Genomic DNA, 26,683 nt, shown 5'->3' on the forward strand with positions numbered 1-26,683 from the left:
TAGCAGTGCCTTTCAATTTAATTCAAGCTATTTTAGCCAAGTTTAGTCCTGGCTATTCTGTAATCCTTTTCCTTCAAATAATTCCAAGTAGCCAAATGAAGCTCAATTCTACTGAAGTTGTCTTTTCTCCAAGCTTAACAAATTGAGTTTGACTTAGTTAATCTCTCAAAGCTACATTTATCAGAATCCCCAGGCCAAACTCACTTGTTAGATTGAGATTTTTCCCTAACTGACTTACTCTCAGCTTTTTCAGTAGAGGAGGCAATCATATGTGTATCTTCATTTACTCCTCCTTTCACACACTTGCAGCACCAGCCTCCCAGCTTCTAAATAGCCACTTTCAAAAATAAACAAAACCAGTACAATAGTAATAGTCTAATCATGACCTGTATACTTGGAAGTTAAAAAGCTATAATTTACAGTAGAAGAAAGAGAACACTCCGTATGGTTTGGAGAAAGGCTTTAAAACAACCCAGCCAACAGACTAGGATTTGCAATTTACTGTGTTTGTAAGATTGTCAACTAAGAAAGCTGTCTTTGCCATTGATTTCTCTGCAAAAATAATCACGTGAAGCATTTCACAAGCAAGTTAACCTTTGGCACCTGCTAAAGTTTGCAGATCAATCAGCTCTTAAAGACACAACTTCAGGGGTTCATTGAAATGTTGGCAACCCTAGGTACCTACAAATAACTTCTCTTTGGTCCAGGGCTGATCTTAGTAAATTGTGAGATGCTATACCTAGAAACGTTTCTGGTGAGTAAAACAGGGTTACAGCCTAAGACAGGGGTGTCAAACATAAGGCCTGGGGGGTCAGGTGTGGCCTGCAGAAGCTTTTTATCAGGCCCTCAGGCTCTCATCTGCTGAGCAGTGCTAAGGTGTTACTGCTGAAACGTGAAAATTGGGCTCTCCCATATCTTGAAATATGATCAACATTTGTGTATTTTCTCTTCTGTTGTTTGCAGCTAATGAGTTCCTAAGTGAGAAAAAAGTGCTTGTTTTTGATTATGACTTGTTTAATGACATCACTTCCGGCCCTCAGCAGGCACCATGAATGCTGTTTGGCCCTGTATGAAACAAGTTTGACACCCCTGGCCTAAGGGATAGGCACTCTGTCCCCCTTTGTATCTGGTAGCCCTTTTTATAAGGAAAGGGAGCTTCTGGAACAGTTCTAGGAACCTATTTTCATATAGGTGGGGGAGGTTTCCTCTCCCCAGGCTGTGACTGAGAGGGACCTGCTCAAGAGCACTGGGTGAGATGAGCAAAGGTTTGAAATGCAGACCTTCTCTACTCCCTGCTGTCTTTTCATTGAAGGACACAGGAGCCCAACCCTGTGCATGTCTTCTCAGGAGTCCTATTGTAGTCAATGGGGCTTACTCCCAAGTAAGAGTGGAAAGGATTGCAGCCTCAGAGTCCAACGTGTGCGTGTCTACTCAGATGTAAGCCCCATGGGGTGAGTAAGTAAGTCAATGGGGCTTACTCCCTGGAAAGTGCGGAAGGCATTACAGCCTGACATGCTGCACGGGGAGCTTGTGCGGGGGGGACCCGGGGAGGCACCAGGCGCCCTTCAGGGTGACGAGACAGTGTCGACCGACGGCTGTGCATTAGCAGTCCGCCAGACTCCGAGCTAGCAGTCGCGAGCCGATGGCGTCGACGCGCGGCGGCTTTGGAGATGTCGCGAGAGTGGAGGCGGGGTGCCGGCCGGAACGGGATGGCTGAAGGGCTGCAGGAGGCCGACGAGCGAGGCTCCGCGGGTCCGGCCTGCCTGCGAAGATGGCGCCTCGAGACCGCCCGGTAGCGGCTCCCTTCTCCGCCATGCGCAAGCGCGGGGCCCGCAAGCGCCTCAAGTTTCGCGCCGACGCCGTCTGCCTGGAGCGCGGTGAGTAGCCGGCCTGGGGCTGGGGGCGCCCCCTGGACGCGACGCCTGACCCTCTGTGTGCTCTTCTCGCAGTGACCGTGGCCGACTACGCCAACTCCGACCCCGCCGTGGTGAAGTCCGGGCGCGTCAAGAAGGCTGTGGCCAACGCCGTGCAGCAGGAAGGTGAGGCGGCTCAGGAGCCCTGCGGTTGCGCCTGGGGGTGGGTGGGTGGGTGAGTGAGTGGGGCAGAGCCTCCCCGCCGCAGCACCGCCCCCCTGTGAGGCGCCCACAGCCCAGCACTCCAGTGAGTGGGGAGGCAGGTGAGGCAGAGCCTCCCCAGTGGAGTCGTTTGAAAGGCGTGGCCGCCATGTAAAGTGCCCAAGCACCCACAACCCACGTGCAGAGCCTCCCCACCCACCACCCGTCCCTCCGTGGTGTCCATCCATGACCCCTCCAGGAGCTCTTTTCCAAGGCAGCTGCCCAAAAACACTTGCGTGTAGGAAAAGCCAAGATACTTGTCACGTGGATTTGGAATTCCAGGCTGCACTGCCCAGTACAGGGCATGTTTGTACTGCAAACCTGGCATTCGTGTCATTGTTTGTTCTTTGGCTGTCTGCCACCTGTTCTCCTCAATCCTTGCTAATAGTGTACATAGCTAGGTGTTCGTTTGCTAATTAGACTCGTGGCTTTCTTCTGTGTTGTATAGCACACTGTTTCTCAACCAGTGGTAGTGATACTACCAGTGGTTTTTGAGGTGGTGCCTGGTGGTGCTCAAGGGACTCCTGCTACCCAGCAGCGAGGCCAGGCACGCAACACTACAGATAATGGTAGGAGGCGAAGCTTGGTGGGCAGAGCTCCAAAGCATGCTTTTCCATGCTCCTAAAAGACCTCCTGTCCACCCTGAGCCTCTTACTGTTGTTTGGGTGCAATCCTAACCCCTTATGTCAGTGCTTTCCAGCACTGACATAAGGGCAATTCAGCTCTGAGGTAGGGGAGCAAACATTCTCTTACTTTGAGGAGGCCTCCGTGAGTGACACCCAACTGCAGGATGCAGCACACGTCCCATTGGCACCACTATGCCAGTGCTGGAAAGCACTGACATAAGGGGTTAGGATTGCACCCTTTGTCATGTTATGTCTGGCTTCCCAGCCCAGATGTTAATGTTATCGCCAGTTATTCAGTGGTCTGTGTGAAGTGGTATGGTGGAGGACAAACATTGAGAAACACTGATATAGCATCTTTCGGGATGAGCTACAAATGTTAGTTCTGTAGTACTTCATCGAACTAACAAGTACTGACAGGATTGATCTTATCCAATATCCAGAAACAAAAGTGTAACTGAAGCTACACAAATTCACATCTGTAAATGTATGCTGGTTCTTTGCCAAGCAAGAAGTGCTGAAATGTCCTCAATCAAGCAGTTTATGAGAGATCAAATGGGAGGTTTGAGCCTTTAAAAAGACATGCAATTTTCTGAATCTTATCCTTACCTGCTGCAGATACCATTTGCGGTTACGTTAAGAACTGGAAGTAACTTGAAATTTTGATTAAATATTGGTTGTTTTCAAAAATGGTTTAATTTAATTTTTAATTTGTGTTTTTAATTGCATTTTTTACATATTTGTATCTTTTATGCATTGCTGTAAGCCATCTTGGGTCCCTTCGGGGAGAAAGACGGGATAAAAATAGAGTAAATAAATAAAATAATGGAAATTCTGGACACAAGAACCAATGGCCATAAATTGGACACTGGCAAATTAACTTTTTCAGGATTCAACTTTAAGTGTTGCAAAATGGTGATTCTGGAGCTTTTGTAGTGGTGAAGATAGTGATAATAAAATACCAGCTTTAAAGTACTGTGTGTTACAATGACACACGTTACATGCCCATTGTTCTTCCAGTGTGTAATGATGGATTCTTTGTGTTCATCCTAAGCACATTCTCATAGTATACTAGCTGAACATTCCTATTCAAGAACTGGTGCCTCAAGAAATTAAACCACCATGGTGGATGCATCCCCTGCTGCAGAAATCACCTTCATTTCACAGTCTCCTTGGTTTTTTCTCTTTAGCTGTGAATATCTTCTGCCACCATTGTCCTGAGGTCCCTGCTTTTGCCAGACCCCTGCCCTCACTGGCACTTTATGCAGATAACTTGTTTGTTGAGCAGCCTTCCTATTATTCCTTTCTGGTGTACAGTTCCTCTTTACCTTATTTGGGAGCCTCCTTTCATTCACATTTTTCTTAATACCCTGTCACCTTTGCCCTCTTTCTCAAATATCCTCTGCCTACCATTCTTTCCAGTAACTCCTTTTTCCAGTTCATTGCTTACTCTGCACTCTTTGGTTTCCTTGCTGCTTAAACTTAACTTTCTACATCTCAGAACTTCTTCCAGTCCTCCATGTGTACAGTGTGATGTTTTAATCCCCAATAAACTGTCAATTTTCCTTCACTGAATCTGGATTACAAAGTGCTTAGTTCTCTGGTGTACCAATTATTCGATGGTGTCACACCAGCTTTGAAAATTGGGATCAGAGACTTCATTGCCACAGGCACGTTGTGGTACAGATGGCAGACCAAGCTGTGTGAATTGACGCATGTGTTTCTTTTACAACTACCTCTTTCAATTATTTTTTCTTTGGCAGTTGGATTACTGAACTGAAACTTATTCTAGACATTTACCAACTCTTATATCTCAAAACATTTTATGGTTCTAGTAAAATCACTTTGTGGTTTGGAAGCCTCTTGTGTACCTGCTGATGAAGTACTGTCAATGGCAGAGTCCTGTGGCAGTAGTGATGAAATGGATTCTAAAGACTTCACTAGTGATGGAATATTGTCTAGGAAAAAGAAAAGCAAGAGACACAAAGGTAAGAGCTGTGGTTTATTTAATTGCTATTAGAAGAGTCTTTTCCAAAATGTTTTTTGTTTGTCTTAGTATCTGCTTTCACTTGAATTAAGTATTTGAACAATAACTACTCAAGCACATCTGTTTCTGCATTTATTTCTTTATTTGGCAAATGTAGTTCCTTATTGCTACCTGTGTTGGCAAACTGAGTCCTGCTGAAAACCATGTGACCTTGGACCAGGGGAGATCCCTACTCTACCATGAAGTTTACTCTGACTTTGTGCTAGTTAGACTTGGCTACTCCATGGAATTTTTGTACCGATATATTGGGCTAATCTTGATGTCACACTGAGCTGACTGGTGCATTGGTTTCCAAACTGGGCTTCATAGGTCAGCCAAGCTGCTCTGCAGCACAAGCATGGCAGATCACAGAGCAGAGACTTTGCTCTGTAAACTTAGGGCCCTGAACACTGCTATGTGTACCCACCTGCCCTCCCTGCTTTTTTTCCAGGCATGAACCTAGAAGTGCTAATGGCATCATCACATCATTGGCACTTCCAGGTTTGGTGACCATCAAGTGCGGGGTGGTTCCATGTGTTTTAAGGAAGCTGCTTATATGGTGAAGGGGCAAAATCTTCCCATATTACACCTATCTAGCCTGGAACATTTCCTTGTATTTGTTCTAGACATTTGCTAGGGAGCAAAAGCAGGTTTAGCTGTTTCTGCCCAACATTGCATATACGCAACAGGGACCAAATGTATGTGTGGGCCAGGCAAAAATGGGTTTAACTGGTTCTTGGCTTTATCACCCATGCATTTGCTAAAACACTAGGGTTGTTCTACCAAAGTAGTCTTCTTGTAGCGTCCTAAGAAGAAATCTAAAAGCTTACTGTAGCACAGCACTTCTCAAAGTGTGTCCTTAGGAGCCCTAGGACTCCCTGTGATACCTTCAGGGGCTCTACAAGCACACCATAAATGGCCACCATTTGCCCACTTTGCTCATTCATCCGTCCTGGCTCCCCTGTTTGTGACTGTCCTTGCTCCTTCTGTCCGCCTCTTCACTGGTTTTTGGCATTGCGCTCAGCAGTGCACCGCTCCACACATGTACCAATTCACTGGGCGCCTCATGGCTCTGCACATGTGCTGATGCTGCTCCCCAAAACTTCTTTTAGGAGTGTAAAGGGCTCCAGAGATGAAAAGTTTGAGAACTGCTGCTCTAGTATCATGTTTACAACTCCTTATGAGACAACGTAGTAAAAGTATATTGTACTATGATCTAATTATAGCCAAATCAATAGAGACTAATATTTTTGTTTATATTTTGTAATAAAAGGAAACTTCCACTTTATCTTTATTTCACTAAAGCGATGCCAGTTTCTTCCTGAATCCTGAAAAACTGTTAAGGTAAGAATTGTCAGTAACATTTGTTTATTCATTTGTCTCTAGAAACCTCAGATGGCGTAGAAGGCACAGAGTTTCCCATTGACATTTGGTTGGTGCTGGCATCCTACATACGTCCAGAAGATACTGTGAATTTTTCTCTTATTTGTAAAAAAGCCTGGACAGTCACTTGCACAGCTGCCTTTTGGACCAGACTTTATAGAAGGTATGACTGTTCTAAAGCCTTTTTTAAAAATCTTCTTGGTGATCTGAGGTCTTTGACAGAGGCTACTGTATATAATAAACATATTGCAAAATATCTATAATAGACCTTTATGTACAAAAATGCTTGTCTTTATACCTCACTATTAAGTATAGATCCAAAAGTAAAATGAGAAGCCTGTAATGTAATCCTAAAGCTACATTTCTATATGCACATCTACAAGTAAGTCTTACTGAATTTGTCAGGGCTTACATCTGAGTAGACATGCCTAGGATTGCACTTCTCAACTTCTACATTGTACTTTCTTTTAGCAGACCTTTGAAATTCTTGTAGCAACAAAAACATCCCTGTTGCATAAGCCAGTCTGTAAAGCTCTAGCACAGGGGTGTCAAACAAAAGGCCCAGGGGCCAGATGCAGCCCACGGAAGCTTTTTATACGGCCCTCAGGCTTTCAGCTGCTGTGTAGTGCTAAGGTGTTACTGCTGAAAGGGCAGCCCACATGAAAATTGGACTCTCTCATATCTTGAAGTATGATCAAGATTCATATTTTTTTTGTCATTTGCAGCTAATGAGTTCCTAAGTGAGAAGTGTTTTTTGTTATGACTTGTTTAATGACATCACTTCTTGCTTAATGACATCACTTCCAGCCCTCAGCCCTCTGTATGAAATGAGTTTGACACCCCTGCTCTAGCACTTATAGCAGTGCTGCCTATTTTGAGGCAAGAATGGAAGGTTGAACTGCAGGCATTGTAGGTTGGTTAGTGTGTGCCTGCAAGACCCAAGCTTAGAGTGGGTGGGAAAGGGTACACTTTACCCAGAGATCCAGGCCAAACTCTATAGTACTATTTTCTCTCAGAATATTTAGCTTTTGCTAAATTCATAGCAAGCAGTAACTGTCCAAATACTAGTTGTCAGACTTGGATACAACATGACCGTTGTTGATGAGGCCCTCACTTTACAATGAGTCCACTTTTGCAATCAAAGCACTCTATATTGGGGCTCTCCATAGTAAAACAAGGTTCACTAGATAAGTTATTCACATTACAATAGGCTTACAGTTGCTGTCAACAGAACCTGGCGGGTAACAGATAAACCAACCAGCAATGTGAGTACAAGCATTTTGTTTTGTCCAACAACAGCATTTTTAACAACATGGCTCTGTGTATATGGAGGAAAGGATTTAGCTGATGCAAACACAAGCCTTCTATCTAGTATCTCAGTAGAGTTTTTAAGAACATAACATAAGAACAGCCCCACTGGATCAGGCCATAGGCCCATCTAGTCCAGTTTCCTGTATCTCACAGCAGCCCACCAAATGCCCCAGAGAGCACACCAGATAACAAGAGACCTCATCCTGGTGCCCTCCCTTGCATCTGGCATTCTGACATAACCCATTTCTAAAATCAGGAGGTTGCGCATACACATCATGGCTTGTACCCCATAATGGATTTTTCCTCCAGAAACTTGTCCAATCCCCTTTTAAAGGCGTCTAGGCTAGACGCCAGCACCACATCCTGTGGCAAGGAGTTCCACAGACCAACCACACGCTGAGTAAAGAAATATTTTCTTTTGTCTGTCCTAACCCGCCCAACACTCAATTTTAGTGGATGTCCCCTCGTTCTGGTATTATGTGAGAGTGTAAAGAGCATCTCCCTATCCACTCTGTCCATCCCCTGCATAATTTTGTATGTCTCAATCATGTCCCCCCTCAAGCGTCTCTTTTCTAGGCTGAAGAGGCCCAAACGCCGTAGCCTTTCCTCATAAGGAAGGTGCCCCAGCCCCATAATCATCTTAGTCGCTCTCTTTTGCACCTTTTCCATTTCCACTATGTCTTTTTTGAGATGCGGCAACCAGAACTGGACACAATACTCCAGGTGTGGCATTACCATCGATTTGTACAACGGCATTATAATACTAACCGTTTTGTTCTCAATACCCTTCCTAATGATCCCAAGCATAGAATTGGCCTTCTTCACTGCCGCCGCACATTGGGTCGACACTTTCATCGACCTGTCCACCACCACCCCAAGATCTCTTTCCTGATCTGTCACAGACAGCTCAGAACCCATCAGCCTATATCTAAAGTTTTGATTTTTTGCCCCAATGTCCATGACTTTACACTTACTGACGTTGAAGCGCATCTGCCATTTTGCTGCCCATTCTGCCAGTCTGGAGAGATCCTTCTGGAGCTCCTCACAATCACTTCTGGTCTTCAGCACTCGGAAAAGTTTGGTGTCATCTGCAAACTTAGCCACCTCACTGCTCAACCCTGTCTCCAGGTCATTTATGAAGAGGTTGAAAAGCACCGGTCCCAGGACAGATCCTTGGGGCACACCACTTTTCACCTCTCTCCATTGTGAAAATTGCCCATTGACACCCACTCTCTGCTTCCTGGCCTCCAACCAGTTCTCAATCCATGAGAGGACCTGTCCTCTAATTCCCTGACTGTGGAGTTTTTTCAGTAGTCTTTGGTGAGGGACCGTGTCAAACGCCTTCTGAAAGTCCAGATATATAATGTCCACGGGTTCTCCCACATCCACATGCCTGTTGACCTTTTCAAAGAATTCTGTAAGGTTCGTGAGGCAAGACTTACCCTTACAGAAGCCATGCTGACTCTCCCTCAGCAAGGCCTGTTCATCTATGTGTTTTGAGATCCTACCTTTGATGAGGCATTCCACTATCTTACCCGGTATGGATGTTAGGCTGACCGGCCTATAGTTTCCTGTGTCCCCCCTCTTTCCCTTTTTAAAAATAGGCGTGACATTTGCTATCCTCCAATGTTCTGGCACCATGGCCGTTTTGAGGGACAAGTTGCATACCTTAGTCAAGAGGTCTGCAACTTCATTCTTCAATTCCTTAATAACTCTTGGGTGGATGCCATCAGGGCCCGGTGACTTATTAATCTTTAATTTATCAATGAGGTCTGAAACATCTTCTCTTTTAACCTCTATCTGACTTAACTCCTCGGTCAGGAGGGGCCGTTCGGGCAGCGGTATCTGCCCGAGGTCTTCTGCCATGAGGACAGATGCAAAGAACTCATTTAATTTCTCTGCCATCTCTAAGTCTCCTTTTATCTCCCCTTTCCCTCCCTCACCATCCAGAGGGCCAACCGCTTCTCTGGCGGGTTTCCTGCTTCTAACATATTTGAAGAAGCTTTTATTATTCCCCTTAATGTTGCTGGCCATGCGTTCCTCATAGTCTCGCTTGGCCTCCCCTATCACCTTCTTACATTTCTTTTGCCACAGTTTATGTTCCTTTTTATTCTCCTCATTAGGGCAAGACTTCCATTTACGGAAGGAAGCTTCCTTGCCCTTCACAGCCTCTCTAACGTGGCTGGTTAGCCATGCGGGCGCCCTCCTGGATTTAGTGGAACCCTTCTTTCTTTGCAGTATACACCTCTGCTAGGCCTCTATTACTGTTGTTTTAAGCAGCCTCCATGCACTCTGGAGAGATTGGACTCTTTTTACCCTCCCTTTCAACCTCCTTCTAACCAGCCTCCTCATTTGAGGGAAGTTCGCCCGTCGGAAGTCAAGGGTTTTTGTTGGAGATTTGCCTGGTATTCTTCCCCCAACATGCACGTCAAAACGGATCGCAGCATGATCACTGTTCCCCAATGGCTCAGTAACGTTTACATCTCTAACCAGGTCCTGCATACCGCACAATATTAAATCCAGAGTCACCTGTCCTCTGGTGGGCTCCGTGACTAGCTGATCTAAGCCACAGTCATTTAGCACGTCAAGAAATCCGGTTTCCTTATCGTGACCAGAACACAAATTGACCCAGTCAATATGAGGATAATTGAAGTCCCCCATGATTACAACCCTGTCCCTCCTTGTCACCTCCCTGATCTGTTTCCTCATTTCAAGGTCTGCTTCCAGTTTCTGGTCTGGAGGACGATAGCACGCCCCCAGTATTACATCGCTGCACAAGCCTGGTAATTTAACCCACAGAGATTCTACGGTGGAGTCGGACCCACCTTCAATCTCTACTTTGTTGGATTCTATCCCTTCCTTAACATAAAGGGCCACCCCACCTCCAACACGCCCCTGCCTGTCCCTCCTGTAGAGTTTATAGCCCGGGATTGCGGTATCCCACTGATTCTCCACATTCCACCAGGTTTCCGTTATGCCCACTATGTCAATATTTTCCCTTGTCACCAGACATTCCAGTTCTCTCACCTTTGCTTGTAGACTTCGGGCATTCGCATAAAAGCATTTGTACATGGAATGCCCCAGGATGCGCTGCTTATTCGCTCCTTTGTCCCCGCATCCTCTCATTGTGCCAAACCGTCTATCACATCCCATCATGCTACCTTTCCCAATTTCTTCTCCTACTCTGCCTTTGTCTTGTTGTTCTCTAACCTCCCCATCCTCATCCCATAGGGATGAGGAGTCCCGAACCGGATGCCCCTTGGCTCCTGTCAGCCTTCCCCCAGGGATCAGTTTAAAAGCTGCTCTGCCACCTTTTTAATGTTATGCGCCAGCAGTCTGGTTCCATTCTGGTTCAAGTGGAGCCCGTCCCTCTTGTACAGCCCCCGCTTGTCCCAAAACGTTCCCCAGTGCCTTACGAATCTAAACCCCTCTTCCCTACACCACCATCTCATCCACGCATTGAGACCCCTGATCTCCGCCTGCCTAGCTGGCCCTGCGCGTGGAACAGGTAGCACTTCAGAGAACGCTACCTTTGAGGTCCTGGCTATCAGCTTCCTGCCTAAAAGCCTAAATTTGGCCTCCAGGACCTCCCAGCTACACTTGCCCACGTCGTTGGTGCTGACATGCACCACTGCCGCTACCTCTCCCCCAGCACTGTCTACTAGCCTGTCTAGACAAGAAGTGATGTCCGCAACCTTCGCACCAGGCAGGCAAGTCACCATGCGGTCCTCACATCCATCGCAAACCCCCCTCTCTATGTTTCTAATAATTGAATCCCCCACTACAAGAAGCCCCCAACCCCCCTCCCACCGAGGAGTATCCCGAGCGTGTTTGGATACGGGCCCATCCCCTGGAGAAGGGATCCCCCCTAGGGGATTGTTTCCCTCCTCTCCAGGATGACGTCCTCCAGTCCCGAGACTTCCCACCCGGGCAGCTGAGGAGCTGCACGCCTGAGGTTGGAACGAAGCCTGATCGTCCCCAGAAGTCTCCCCACGGTCCTCTTCTGCCTGCCTGTGCTTCTCCAGGTCGGCCACCAAGGCTTCAAGGGAGCGGACGCGTTCCCTGAGACCCTGGAGCTCCTTGCACAGAGGACACACCCATGACTTATGCCCCAGAGGCATATAATCATACATGTGACACTTGATGCAGAACACTGGATAGCCCCCACCCTGCTGCTGGCTGTCTGACTGCATAGCTTTTTTGTTGTTGTTGTTGTTGTTTTATTTAGGGGTCCTTTTATAAACCCTACACTGCATAGCAGCCCTCTTCTCAAGGGAAGAGGAAGGGCAGTTACTGGGGCCCTGGCCTCCTCGCCCTGCTGCTGAACTCGCCCAGACGCTAAACTCTCGTGCCTTACCTGGCACTTAGTTCCCAAGGCACTGGGTTCCCAGAGGCCACACGCGTCTGCAGAGAGCCTCACGCGATGGCCGGCCTAGCTTTATACTCCTGGCTGGCTCCTCCTCCCTCCTTCCTTCCTGATTGAAAGGGGGCTGGCCTTCCCAGGTTAGTTTACAAAAGCTCAGGAAGGCAAACGGCTGCTGATGGGCGTAACCTACTCTGCAGGCTCCTGAATGGACTGCTTGGATTAGCCTAATGGGGCTCTTAATGGGTTGGGAATTGCCCCTTACTAGGTTCTTTCCCTCCTAGTTCTGTTCTCTTAGGCTGGACTGTTTTTGTAACCTCAAGCTAGTTTTTATTTGGGTTTGTTTAATTATTTATTGCTCTCTAGATACTGTGTCCTGTGTCCCAATTTACTGAACTGTTTAGGTTATGTTCTAACTTAGATTAGGTTTAACCTGGGTTAAGTATAGGTTTAATTTAAACAAGTAGAAAAACCTGCTTTCCACTTTATCCTCCTCCCTTCCTTCAATTAGGTGCTACCTTAGGTGCAGCTAACTTTCAACTTTGATTTAAATGCCTGACCCTTGGGCTCTTACTCACGAGTAGGTCTCTGCTCTTACTCACGAGTAGGACTCTGCTCCTCCCTTATGGTGCTAACTTTCCATTTTGATTTAAGGTTGATTCAAAGGTAAGGTTAAGGTTAGAAGACAGGGAGTTAGAAAGACAAAGCGTTAGAATGAGTACACTTACCCTCTCGTCGTCTTCCTCCTCCTCCTCCTCCTCCTCCAAAACTCAGAGGTCTGCTTGCCTTCTCCTCGCCCAGATGCTAAACTCTCGTGCCTTACCTGGCACTTAGTTCCCGAGGCACTTGGTTCCCAGAGGCCACACGCGTCTGGAGATTTAACATCATGGCGGTGTGCATTCAGGGAAGAATACAGTATTGTAATCCGTTTTATAATTGCAACGTTGTGTAACTGATAACCGCCACACATAGAGTGCAGTAGACACTTTTTAAAATTGCATTTTAGAGGGAAATGGCTTAGTTCTGTGGCAGGAACTTCAACTTCTGAGGTCTTGGAATGAATTACCAAAAGAACAATGTATTATTGGGTTTACAAAACACTGGTGTCTCCAGAACAGAATACCATTGTAAAGCAAGGGTCCACTGTACCACGTTCTTCTTCCCCATACTAGTATCAAATTTATGCTCTGGTTCATAATCTTTTGCATGCAGCAGCAGGCTGCATTCACATGAGTGTAAGCCTCTATGCCTGTCATGGTTCATGCTGACTTTGGTGTAGAACAGAGGTGTCCAAACTTTTTGGCAAGAGGGCCACATCATCTCTCTCACACTGAGTTGGGGCTGGGAAAAAAAGAATTTCCACTTAAATTTTGAATAAATGTACATAAATGAATATGTTAGAGATGGAACTTATATGAATAAATGAAGGTCTCGCAATAGCTCGAGGCCTACAAAAGACCTTGCACAAAGCAGGGCCAGCCTTTCCTTCACTGCTGCTTCACAGACGTGAAACAGCAAGCAGTGGAAGGAGCCCTCAGCTCACACAAGAGGTCGAACAGTTGCCCTCACACTGAGAGCAGTTTATCAGGCCATTGTGGGCTCCAGCAAGTCTCCGGAGGGCCAGAGGCTCATTGGAGACTGGGCGCTCCCCACGGGCTGGATTGAGGGTCCTCAAGGGCCGCAAATGGCCCCAGGGCCAGGGTTTGGGCACCCCTGGTGTAGAAGATAGAACATGTTCTGAAGGGCAGAGACATCCAAAGTTTGAGAATTCTAGTGCATGATGTTGATTTCTTGAAACTTTCTTTTGGCGTCTCAAATGTTTGTTTTCTTTCAGGCACTACAATAGGAATGCATTCCTGCCAATCCGTTTACAGCCAGAGTCAATGGAAAAGATGTACTGCTTGCGTGCGTGTGTAATTCGCTCTTTATACCATATGTATAGACCTTTTGTTTCTCAAGTAGCCAGGAGTCCTGCTATCCCAAAGACTACCCCAAACACATTAAAAAACTCAAAGGTAAGTAACAGTGTTTGGAGAAGAGAGTGCTCCTATCTGGCTAAAGCATGCGAATGAGCCTTCTTTTCAAATCATTTTCTGTCTGTGGTGGAAGCACTTGTGTGCCTTTCTATTTTTTACTTGAAACCTAAGGTATTTGGGAAAGGTGTATTCTATGAGTGATTTGATCTGCCAAGTAAAGGTAGTATTATGAGCAGTGTTTTTTTTAATAACACATGTAACATATACGCATAGAGAGAGGAGTCATATGCAGGGATCCCATACGCCAGTGGCACAGCTGTATAATTTGGTAACAGAGAGAGGAAAATAGAGGCAATTTTGCAAAACAATTTTACTCAGTGCTCAGAAACAAATAGGGGTTCAGACTGGGCCTAACTGAAATAACTTACACCTTAGTTAGGAAAGCTCTTTGGTAAATAGTCACACAGGTTGGAGCTGTGGGGGTTAGGAGGAATAGAGGGGAGGAAAAAGGTCTTGGAAGGAGAAAGAAGGCAGAGGAGAGGGAAAAGAGACTTAGAGCCCAATCCTGAGCTACCTGGGGCGCATAGCTGCGGCGGCACTGAAAATGGCTGCGGCTGCATCCTTTGTGCCCAAGGCAGCTGGGGGTGGCACCTCGGAAGAAAGGGACCTTCATTTGTGACAGTGTGCACCAGCAGTAAGCCAGCGCATGGAGCTCAGGATTGGGCTCTCGGGGAGATTAGATAGGCTTCGCAGAGAAACCCAGGGGAAGGATGCAGAGGTTCAAGGGTGCAGGGAAAAGGGGAATAGGGAGATTAGTGGGAAAGAAGGGAGAAGTGGTGTAAGGTTATATCATGGCAAAAGGTTTCCGCTAAAAGCAACTTTATGTAGCTTGAACAAAGGGGTGAGCTTAGAGACAGCCAGTGAATACAGTGGCAGCTGTGAGATACAGGAAGCTGGACTAGATGGGCCTATGACTTGATCCAGTGGGGCTGTACTTGGTTCTTAATTAATTGCTCCTGCCAGATGAGCACTTTCAGCTAATACCAATATTCCAAACCTCTGAAGGGGTTTACCACTGACAGAATCATTGGTGGATTGGTCAGGACCTATTACAATAGTACAAAAACAAAAAATCCCTTCATGCACACAATCGCACAGCACTCATGAACAAAGAAGAAAAAGCAACAAACCCTAAGTATGCAGTCAGTGTGACTTCATGCGACAGAGAAGAAAAATGGTGAGGAATTTAATCATGGGGTTGAAAGGGATCCGCCACCTTCCATGGAGCAGTTTGTCAGTGGAACAGATTGTCAAGGGAGGTGATGGATCCTCACTGGAGATTTTCAAGCAGAGGCTGGACATGCACCTGCTAGAGATGCTTTAAAAGGTTTTCCTTCTAAAGACAGGGGATTGGACTAGATGATTTTGTTGGATGCCTTCCAATTCTGATTCTGATATAATGCCACCCTTATAATGCCACACTTTTACCATATATGTTTTCCCAAACAACTGATAGCCTTCCAACAACCTCCATCTACTGCTGAATCAAGATTTTCCCATGCTGTCTGGTTCCATCAACTGTTGGTGTCTGCAGTAGGGGTGTTCAGAAGCACTAGCATCTGAGAGACACTGGAATCAGTTGTGTAAGATAAGCTGCTTCACCACCTCCAATGACTCTGCCTTCAGTTGATGGATCTTTGGTGAAGCTCACCACAGACTAAGGTTATCTTTCCCTATTCTGTGAGGTTTGAGGGCACTGTGTTGCAGGGACCATGAGGGTAAAGATGCCAACTGAGCAAGTTCCTGGAATGAGGAATGGAGTGAATAACACACGACTCTGAAGCTGTGTTTACAGGTTTTTGCCCCACAGAATCCAGTGAGATTCTAGCAGTGTGACTCAATCAGGGGATTCTTTATTTCTGGTTGTAGACCCCCTGCTGTTTTCTTCTTTTCTATCACACCCAGTTGAGGGTGTGTTAGCTAATTGAAATCCAGTGACTTTTTCCTAGGTTGAACTTAATCTTAGTGGTTAGATACATTGGATTCCAAAACCGTTTTCCCCCAAACTCTGGAGTGTTTAGGAGAGAGCTATGGTCACAAGGCACCAAATCTGCTGTTCCAGCAAGATTTGAAGTTGGAATGCTTCATCTGAATTTTAGGGGCATGAAAATTCCATTGGAACAAGTAAATGAGTTTCTGTTCAGATCTGGAGTGTTGGGACTCCATGGATCAACTAAAGAGGGGTGTGTGATTACATGGTCTTGTGAAAAGTGTGGCCTTCCTGGCCTGTAGATGCCTGCCATTAGTCATGTAAGTCAGTGGTTATCACACATTTAGCGCAGGGAGTCTTTTTTTAGAATGAGAATCTGTCCAGACCCACCATAAGTGATGTCATGACCGGAAGTGACATCATCAAGCAGGACATTTTTTAACAATCCTAGGCTAGCCTAGTGTTTACAGTGTAAAAACTTATGTTAGTGAGTTGGCCCTCTATCCTCCAGACATACGCCTAGAACTAAGTATACATGTTCAAATTCATGTTGCCTGCACACTTTGATTCAAAAAGAAATAGACATAAAATATCAACCATGTAACAGTAGAAACAAAAATGTTTAGTTGTAATTGGAGGACTAGCATTTTAGCCTATTAGCAGCATTTTGCAGTATACTAATACTCATATCAAAGCAGCTTACCTTCCTATCAAATGTTCCTGTTTCAGAAGATGTTGGGGCTAGCATTCTGGATTTCCTCCTGTTCACATCACAATGGCTTTGGTGTCCACAGTTAATGCTGCTATCATACTAATAATTTTTTGCATCACTGGTTTATAGTAAATTAACAGACAAAAGGAAATTAAATGTCAAAATGTATTGCAATAGCAGTTATGGTTTGGCTTAATCTTTAAAAGCATAAACACTTGCAGGGAATCCAATTCTCTTGTTCCTTGGCCATTTATTATTGGCCAGTTGTTGCCGTTATTAACAAATACAAATTTTTAACAAAATGCAAATTATGCATTTATGTGTACTTCAGTGTCTTTGCACACTGTATAGCTACAGAAGCTCTGCGCTTAGAGTTTGCTTTCTTTAACTGTCCTCTCACTAACGGGAGCTGACAACATACATGCAAGGCAGGGAAATTTGAACCTTGGGGCACTAAATCCAGCTCTTCCTATTTAATTTCCTTTTCTCTTTCTCAGTGTAGCTTTTATGGGATACTGGAGCTGTTATGGTGTCAACAGAAGTTTGTCCTTAAAGACATCCCCACTCTTTGGTGGAGCAGCAAGCCACATGATACACATCTGAAGGGTAGGACAGCTGATATGTGGATGACATCCTCTGCCCCTTAGGAGGTACTTGTGTGCTTAATTTCTTTCCTCCCTGTAACTGATATCCAGAGCTGCTCAAGTGAAGTAGTTTATGCATGGGAATGGAATAGAGCGTGCAGCATGTCATGTCAGACTAAGAAAAAAGTTTGCATAAATGTCTTTACTGCACATTTCTCAACTTGGTTACAATTTGACTTGTGCAGGTCTGTTTTCGGTACATTTCTTGTAGACTCTGATATACATATACTGAAAATCTTTTATGTAATAGACTCTGGAAATAGTGGGAGCTGTTGGCCTAGTGGGTGGTAAAAATCATGCACCATTTTGAGAGTAGGTAGAGGTACAAACAAACATTAAAAGTGATTAATATGCTTCATCTATTTTCTAATACGATACCACACAACCCTTACATTGTTCCTTCTTCCTTGTGGTTCCATTAAAGAAAATAAGAGGTGCAGTGCACGCTGGGAGCACTCCCAGCATGTTCTACATTTCCTGTTTGTTTAAAGAGCGTGCAAGAAAAAGCAGCGAAGTAGGGGAGCAAGGTCTGAATTGCCACTAATGTTACAACATTTGGCATTAACAGGCTTTTGGCCTTAACACCCACCCCCGCATTTATCTGTTAAATCAAGGGTTCAGTGTATCTAAAAGTAAAGACTCTTTTTGTTGATTTGAGTAACAGGTTGGAGAATGGCATTGATGTTTTCATAATAGAGCAGCTGCTCCCCTTAAGGCTTTATATATATGGTGTGTTTAAATCCTATGAATGACTGCTAAGTGAGCTGAAGGGCAGCTTTGAGGACAGACTGCCCCTAAAGTAGGTATAACCTGTATCATTCTAGTATAAGCTTATCCACAAGCATCCAGAATGTATGTCACTATCCCAAAGGTGCTGTTAAGAAACATCATAAAGCTTGTCATCTTGCTGTACTGTGTGTAATGATTCAGTCTTGGCAGTAGCTTGAAGTAATTGTTGCAAGGTTCCAGACAGTTAACTTTGACTTAAAACTGCTCTGGTACAATGTGTTTCAGTCACTATTTCTGCTTTTCAGTACAGTATAGAAATTATGCAGATGGCCAGTAATGTTGAAACCCTACATCTGAATGTTACAGTGTTAGCCATGGGTCATAGGACATATCAAATCTCTTTACATCCATAATTGTGAGTAATTCTGCTTGATCATTTCAGACTTGTTAACGCTGACATTTAAAAGCTCTGCCTTCAGTTGAAGGAAGATAGAACACAACACAAGGGATAGAAGGAGCAGTGTGCTGTTAGTAAAATGTGTAGAAAATCAAGGAGTTAGAATCCACCTTTTTCTAACTTCTTGCCAGCTTTCATTTGCATGCACTTGTGAAATCACTTCCACTGTCACATTTTGGTTTCATTATTGTTGTCTGGCAAAAGAGGTATATGTGTGTTTTTCCTTATTAAAATGCCAGGAAAATGTTTTGGTTAGGACAGAATTTTGTTTACAGGGTCATGAGACAGGATATACACTTGGTGTGCAGGCAAGTAACATAAAATGACTATTCGTACTGTGAAGCTTGGGAACCAGAAGTGTCAACCTCTGAAAAGTTAAATTTCTAGGAAGTTCCAACAATAACTGGTATGTAGAGCAATTCCATGGAACTGCAAGATCATATGAAAAGCTCTTAATTTAGATCAAAAAATGGGTTCCTAAGCAGTCTTCTCAGCAGTGCTGAGAAAACATAGTAACACTTGCATATCTTTTGCAACTAATGTGCTCCAGCTATGATGAAGTTTGAACAACCATGTGATTTTTCAGGTCTCCCCTATTAATCATGGTAGAAAAATTGGTATGGTTTGGGAGATCCCATTGTCATGAATATGTACAGTTTAGGCCTAGCATGTGAAGCCTGAACCAAACTAAGTCAGTAACGGAGAAGTGGCTAGCAGTTCCTAGCTGCAAGAATGTGAGTAAACAAACAAAAAGATTGTTGTCTCTCCTTTGCTGGCCAGAAAGTACAGGCAACAAGAATATAACCCATTGGAATGTTTAACACCTCAGTAGACTGAGGGGCGCCTGATCAAGCAGAATGGAATGCAGCTATGGAACTCCAGTTGGGAGGGGTAAGAACTAGGAGGGCTAGCAACCAGACCCACTCTGAGAAGGTTCTGTCCTCAAAAGTTTCTGATTGGACAGTCTAAATAAATAGGAAGTCACCTCAGTACTATTATAATGAGTGCCCCAAGGGGTGTGTTCGGTCCTTCTTGGACAGAGGTTGCAAGTGCACATCCTGCACGCTGAGAGCCCCATTGTCCAACAAGGGCATGGGCATCTGGCCTCACAGGTAGCCTGGAGCTAAAAGATCTACAAGAGAAGCTGACCCAGGTGAGAGTTAAGGATTAATAGAGATAGCCAGCTAGCTTTCTTATTTTACTGCTGATGTGTTTCCTAGATGTTTATGCCTCTAGCATTTACTGCCTTATGTAACCTCATGTACTTAATAAACTAAAATCTCTTTTACCAAGTTGTTTCATTGTCTGTTGGGGACAAAGGTTCAGAATCCTGCCTAGCTGTTCAGCAAGCTACCAAGTACTCATTGAGGTCTAGTAACTTGAGGACTTAAGCTTTAGTTGGAGAAAGCGCTCAGTGCCTGCAAGGGATAGAATTAAGCCTAGAGGGTCTCAGTGTCCCTGGACTGAGGCACTTGCACATACAGGGTGGTGGCAGTACTACTGGACAGGGCTTGAGGGCTTTAGGGTTCAAGAACCAAGAACTCTGAGCACCCCAAACCCCCCTAAGTTTGCGACTCCCATCTACTCCTTTTTGAATGACAAATAAAACTGAACCATCATATACATAAGGTGCTGGGGTTCATGTGACCTCCACAAAATGCTGTTTGTTTTCATTACTCTGTCTTCTTAAACCAGAATGTTTCCACTTCAGTGAGAAATCTACATGTAGGAAGATGATACAATATTTTGTCTATTTTTTTTAAGTAGACAAATTTGTCACATATCATATGTCAGATATCATGTCACATATCATGGGTTTTAGGGGGTCCATTGTACCCTTCAAGTCTGCATCGCCCTTTATAATCCTGAATTTTAAAACTGTTTTCCATTTAGAACCTTCCTTGTCAACCAGCAAAATTGTGTTTCGACATAAGTATCCACAGAGTTTGTGTTTAGAAATATCTTCCAAGTTGATTCTTGGTGTCTTGTTTACCTCTAATTACATCTGCAAAATTTGCAGGTGTAATTAGGGATAAACATCTTTGTATCCTGTCAGCCCAGAAAACTGCAAATGTAGTTGATTAAAAGGTGGGAAGGAATTGTGCAAAATGTATGATTTTAAACATTGGAACTAAGATGTCCTTGCAAATCACGTTGTAAATACTAGTTGGCTGGATGGCTGTGGCTGGGAGGAAACAAATTAATCTCCTGAACCTTGAGTAGCAAATGAGGGAAGGAAAATGACCTAACAATGTTACATTGCACAAATTAGTAGGGCATTATTAGAAAATTCATCAAAATTTCTAAGGTTAATGGCACAGTGCTATGAGTTGGATTTAAAAATGTGTAAGTCATATAAACCTCACAGTCCATTCTTGTAGATGTTGACATTGTGGAGTTTTTATTGACTCCCAATAAATGTGCAACGGTACTGAAAACGTTTCCAAGTGTGAGAGATTTTTTGTTAGGGTTGGCTTACTAATGACTTTACACCAATACAATTACCCAGGTATTCTATTTTTATGACTTTATTGGGGCACATCTGACCCCATGTCTGCATTGATATAGTAAATTTTGACATTGATCAAATGCTAAAATAGTTAGAACTTTCTTATAGAAGAAAGGTTAGGTTTTTTCCTTAAATGTTGTACACTTAAAAAACGTTTTGAAAGTCTTGAGATGCTACAAGGCTGTCATTGGCTATCTAATAATAAACTATTGATCAACCTGCATCATTCTGTTAGTTTCTTTACTACTCCTGTTTCAGTGTGAGCCCTGCATCCAAATTAATTGTATTGTATGTCTCATTTGTCTGGTTTTCATCCTGTTTTGCATGGAATGAGTAGAACCTTGTCTAGCTAAGCCATTAGCAAATGCTATACTGTCCCCTAGTCTAGTACTTTCAAAAGGGTGACATTTGGGCAATGCCAAGTGTATTACTTTGACTCGTTTTGTAAGAGCAACTTTATTTCTGAATTATCTCTCAATATCTACATTTCACAAATCTTTCTCTTTTCTGCCTCAGTGTCTCCTTTTCTGGTCTAAAAAAGTTGACCGACAATCTTCAGTGTGGGAATTCAGCTTCAAATTCCAAAGGCAGGTATGAAATCTTAATTTTTGGTCTTATCAAACTGTTAACCTGTCAGTATACAAAGTAATAAATGAGATTGGAAAAAGCCATGAGAGTAACTTGGCAAATGAAAATGATTATGTCAGAGGCACCCTATCCAAGGATAGCCTGTGCTTGTATTATATCAAATCTAGAATAAGAGGCCATTGATCCATTTCCGATACCTGATATCAAGGGCCTTAATTGTGTTCTGTACCCAGTGAACTCTTTCCTGAATTTCAGTTGGCCGGTCCTTCTTTAAAATGGAAAGTGAACTTCTACAAACTTGAGGATTGCTCTAGTCCAGTGGTCTTCAACCTTTTTATGCCATGATCCCAAAAAAAAAGTATGAGACTAGGGACACACTGTCAATCCCACTCTCCTCCCAGGACCCTATATGCCCACCCCCATTGCACCCTCCCAGCATTGTTCACTAGCAAAATATTCTTGTTGGAGAGAGCAGAAAAGTTACTATGAAGTCTGGCACTAAAGAAATCTATTTTTGCACAATTGCTAAGAACCTGGGGCACAATCTCTAGGTACCTGAAGGGGTACACCAGATGCCTTTTCATTCCTGTAAGCCGCAACCCCAGGAGGCTTTGCAACTCCATTGGGATCCTAACCAAGGTTGAAAAACATTGCTGTAGTCTTCTGCTATTAGCTCATGTACTGGAGCTTGTTATGCAACCCAACCTCCCTATGCAACCTGCTAAGTGGTTTCACCCCTTAGTAGTAAGGGCTCCTACTTCGCTATCATGCAGCATGTATGTTTTTTCAAAAGCCCTCCTTCTAGAGTAGACTAACTGTGGTTCTTTGCCCATCCAGAAAGTTGTACAACTTGATACAAGTTGTATATATGTCATTGACAGGGCAGATATTGTATATGAACTCTAAAATGGATAGAATTATCTAGGGTGTCTCTATTTCATTCATGAGTAAAATCACAGGCAAAAACTTCAACTTGCTTCTGGCCCACAGACCACCAGTTAGCCCAGTTCTGAATTAGAAGATATTTCCAGATAAGTACTCTATCATGAGGAAACCTAGTACTCGGAATTTAGATACTAAAATAAAGGTTCTATTGAGTGCCTGCTCACTCTTTGTATGGAAACTTTAATAACAAGGTCCAGCTCCTGTTATATAGAATGGAATAAATGAACTTTAACCAGTCAGGAACCTTTACACCTTAAAGATAATATTTCAGATTCTCATGCAGTGGTGCACCCATCTGAACACCCCTCTCTGAGTCTGCATGAACAGTCTCTAGTACTGAAAATTTATGGATATGCAATCGCTGTATAGTAAACTGATTGAACTTATTTCTTTTTGAGTCTCCCAAGTTCAAGAAAAACAGTTTGAAACGTCTTCAACCACCTGTCCGTTACGAAGATGTCCACATGAACCCCGACCAAGACTGCTGCCTACTGCAAATCACTACCCTTGACTTTATATATGTACCCATAGTCATGGGCATGACAGTTACCTTGGTAGGTATTCGTGTGTGTATTTTATCATCATACCTCTTAAAGTATGCTCAGCACAATAGTTACACCAGTCTTGCTAAAAAAGAGATTTCCACAGGTAGTATCCAGATCTACACTGCAGCAGTGAACCATCCTTGGCAGTCCTTTCCATAAATAGAGGCCTGTGCTCATGCAAAGACAAAAGCAGAAGTTATTCTTGCATGAGCACAATCTCCATTCATGAAAGGAACTTCTGACAATGGAACACCTCTGCACCAAAGGTCTCCATGCCACCCATAGTAGATAGCAAAGTCATAGAATAAATATGCCAAAGTTTCTAGACTTCATGGATAGAGAACCAAGTCACTGCTGAAGCTTGCTTAAAGGGAGGGGTGGTCACCTGAAACTGAATTGGCAGGAAAGACTTATTTAGCACTCAAATCTCTAGGATTTTAATATGTAAGAACATAGTTCATAGACTTAAGGAGTTCGTGATCCTAATTTCTATTCTAATTTCACCAACTTTTCCAATCTTGTATCCAATAGTGGATAAGAAACTGAACTGTGAATTGGGAAAAGTTAACTTTTTAAAAATTGAGGGCCCAATCCTATCCAGCTTTCCAGCACTGATGCAGCCATGCTTATGGGGTGTGCACTGCACCCTTGCAGTGCAGAGGCAGTCATGGGGGCTTCTTCAACCTCAGTGCTGTATTGCAGCTGCATTGGTGCTGGAGAGTTGGATAGGATTGGGCCCTCAGACTTTAATCCTCTTTACATTTTCCTCAGAGTAAGTAAACCTTGGTGGACACAGTGGGGCTTACTTTCATAGACTTGCATAGAATTGCACTTTGATCTGCAAATGTAGCATTAAGCTACTTACTAGGCAAGTGTATGTATGTATGAAAAGCTATTCATGTCAAGTAGTACCAGTGCACTGGTAGCCTTCAGTTTACACACTCTTAATTTGTGTGCTTTTGAAATTACATGATTTACAAATCATGCTATTTTGAGAATGAGAAATGTGATTTGCATAGGCTTGGTTTTTAAAATAATGTGGTTAGTTAGATGCTAATTAGTTGCTACTGAGCAACCTCATTAGACACTGGCAGGTTCCTGTTTGCTCTAAAGTCAGAAGATAGAAATGAGACAAAGAAAAAGCATTCACAGAGCTACTTAGAGAAAGGAAACTAAGCAAGTCCCAGCTCCATAAGGAAACTGCTTCGGCTGCTCATTCACCTCATCTGTGATCACTGGCTAGCAGTATGTGGTACTTCCCAAGGCATCTTGCAGTCTGGAGCAGTATAGTACTACATTAAGAAAGCAAGCTTTTCTGGAGAGATCTAGAAGCCACAGATCCTTTGCTTTGGATAAGTATGGAAGGCGACAGGATCCCAGGAATACCTCTTCCTCATCAACTTTACAGTGTAAGCTTCAAGTTGCTGCATCTCCATGCTTTTGTCCAGCCTACTTGGCATCAACCTGGCAATCTGCCACCTCCCTTATTATCTCTGTCAGGCTGCCACTTAGTTTTCTTCCAGCATCTTTGTTTTCCTTTATTGCTTTCTCACCCATCAACGTCAGTAGTTGCTCCCACTCCCAGAAGCCTCCCTTCTCAACCCTTCCTCTATGCCATCTTGGGCAAGCAATCATCAGTGTTAGTGTTATATGACTTTCCCTTAACTAACCCATACCAAGACCATTGTTTTATGTGGAGACAAGCTGTTTTCATTTACGTGGTTTTTATATATGTGCCATTTTCCAGGAAAGTAGCCCCTGCATAAATTGAGAGCTACCTGTATTAAAATATTTAAAAGCTATATCATATGACTTTCTAGAAAACCTATTTGTTTCTAGAAATAAATTTCTTTCTAGAAAACACCATTCACTTTAATTAGGTGGTAATGATCCATTCTATAGCAATAGTGTCTGTATTTTGAGACTTCTGATTTGTTTCTTTTGCAGTTCACAATAAATGTGAGCACTGATATGAGGCATCACAGAGTGAAAATGATTTTCCATGATTCTCCAGTCTGGAATGGCAAGAAACCTAGATTTGACCATGGAGTGCAGATAGTAATGGACCCTGTGCACAGCGTACGTCTTTTTGATTGGTGGCACCCACAGTTCCCCTCTTCGTACATTTGAAGACTCCAAGCTTCATATGAACTGGAACATCTTCAAGAGGCCTAATTTTTATTTGTAGAATATATTCTAGTCATAAGCTGGCCTCTGTATATAGTTGATCACTAGTTTTGGGGGGAATATTCAGTGATAAGGTTATATAAACACTGTGCAAGACATTCTATGACCTAAAAAAATCTTCTGCTAAAATTTCTTCTGGTGCTAACCATTTGTCCCGTGTTGTCCTTTTTCAAAAAAGTGTGTTGCTTTTGTATAATATATGTAGTTAGAAAAAGTTTTCAGCACTTTGGGTACTGGCAGTGCTCAAAAATGGAATTGAGAACTGAGTGTTTCCTTTTAAACACGCTCAAAGATTCTGCTATATTTGTTTTCCTTATTTAGAAGGATTGCAGAGCTATAATCTTCTCACAAGCCCACGTTTGTAGTATGAAATGTTCACCAGTCAATGTGAAGTAGTCCTTGGAGGTGAATTCTTTTAATTTTTAAAGACATGTCTGGAAGTTACCTGGAAGTTATGCAGTGGTAACTTCCATGTTACTATTTATTTAAGAAATTTATATCCTGTCTTTCTACCCCTCTTAGGGGCCCTCAAGGTAGCTTACAAAATATTTTAATTTAATAGATAAAACAGTGCTAAAACACTAATAAAAACAATTAAAACCATAAAAGAATAATATACAGTTGGATCATTAAAAGATTTCATAAAAAGCACCAGTCCCCCAGTGTCAGTATTTAAAAACTTCCCTAAATAAAAAGTCTTGAGACCCTGCCAAAAGAACTCTAAAGAGGGAGCTGTTCTCAATTCCAGGGGGAGGGAATTCCATAGACAGGATGCCATCACCGAAACTTAGTATGCTGACCTTCCTCTCTGCTTTACAGGAGAAAGGTAGCACCCAGCCAAACAGGCTAGCTTGAGAGCTTCTCCTTCTTAGGCTAACAGAAAACCACACGTTACAAGAGAATCCCTTTACTACCAACCAGAAGCAGAACATGAGTAGTCTGGTAGATAGGGCAACCTCCTCCTTTCTGGCTGAAATGCAAAAAACTGGGAAGTTTTTAAAAAAGTATTAATAACCAAACAATAAAAAAGACAAAAACAAGGTACTGCTCAGTTAGGAAAAAGAGAAAAGAAGGAAGTCCACTAAGGATGGTGAAAGACAAGCAGAAAATAAAAACTGCCATGCTGTCTCTGGGTACTTTCTTATTTCCATTCTCCAGATCCTGGTTCTGCCATCCACACTTGTAGCAAGGTGAGTATCGGATGCTTCTGATGTCTAACCTAGATAATTGTATGATTTTTATAGCCTGTTGGCAATAACCAGGTTTCACCTGTGGGATTGGATATTGGAGCCATCCCTGAGTTCTTGCATTTTGCACCCTTGGGAATAGGTTGAGCTGTATGGTCTGATTAACTAGATCAAGGCCAAGATTTTATTGGCTTGGTCTATTGGAGGGAAAAGTTGAAGGCCAGGACAAAGGATAATGGCTACTGTGACTGGATAGTCTCTTCAGGCTGCTGAAGCATTGTCTCAATCTTTGGCTGTACTAGAAAGATCTAAATTGGATGAAGGCAAGAGGCAAAATGTAGTGGAGGAAACTGGGAATGCTCACCACATGGTAGGAATATAGCATCTAGCTTAT

At 43.5% G+C, this 26,683-nt stretch overlaps 1 protein-coding gene across 2 annotated transcripts; it reads left to right on the forward strand.

Moving 5' to 3' along the window:
• The first annotated feature begins 1,695 nt into the window (after positions 1–1,695).
• TMEM183A (transmembrane protein 183A) lies at positions 1,696–26,223 on the forward strand. 2 transcript variants are annotated; one of them, XM_066625980.1, is made up of 8 exons: positions 1,696–1,877; positions 1,950–2,039; positions 4,573–4,725; positions 6,150–6,309; positions 13,655–13,835; positions 21,354–21,428; positions 22,769–22,924; positions 24,863–26,223. In XM_066625980.1, the coding sequence occupies exons 1-8, from the start codon at positions 1,772–1,774 to the stop codon at positions 25,043–25,045; spliced, it is 1,104 nt and encodes a 367-aa protein (XP_066482077.1). In that variant the 5' UTR covers positions 1,696–1,771; the 3' UTR covers positions 25,046–26,223. The 2 variants fall into 2 exon arrangements, with proteins under 2 accessions (XP_066482077.1, XP_066482078.1); XM_066625981.1 differs by having other exon boundaries at positions 22,778–22,924.
• The last annotated feature ends 460 nt before the right edge of the window (positions 26,224–26,683 follow it).

The sequence above is a fragment of the Tiliqua scincoides genome, chromosome 4, assembly GCF_035046505.1.
Source record: "Tiliqua scincoides isolate rTilSci1 chromosome 4, rTilSci1.hap2, whole genome shotgun sequence".
NCBI lineage: Eukaryota > Metazoa > Chordata > Lepidosauria > Squamata > Scincidae > Tiliqua > Tiliqua scincoides.

Excerpts from the sequence above, each read along its gene's own strand:
- TMEM183A (XM_066625980.1), top strand. The coding sequence starts at position 1,772 with ATGGCGCCTCGAGACCGCCCGGTAGCGGCTCCCTTCTCCGCCATGCGC. Across the intron at positions 6,310-13,654 it reads TGGACCAGACTTTATAGAAG|GCACTACAATAGGAATGCAT; the intron begins GTATGACTGTTC and ends GTTTTCTTTCAG. Across the intron at positions 22,925-24,862 it reads TGGGCATGACAGTTACCTTG|TTCACAATAAATGTGAGCAC; the intron begins GTAGGTATTCGT and ends TTTCTTTTGCAG.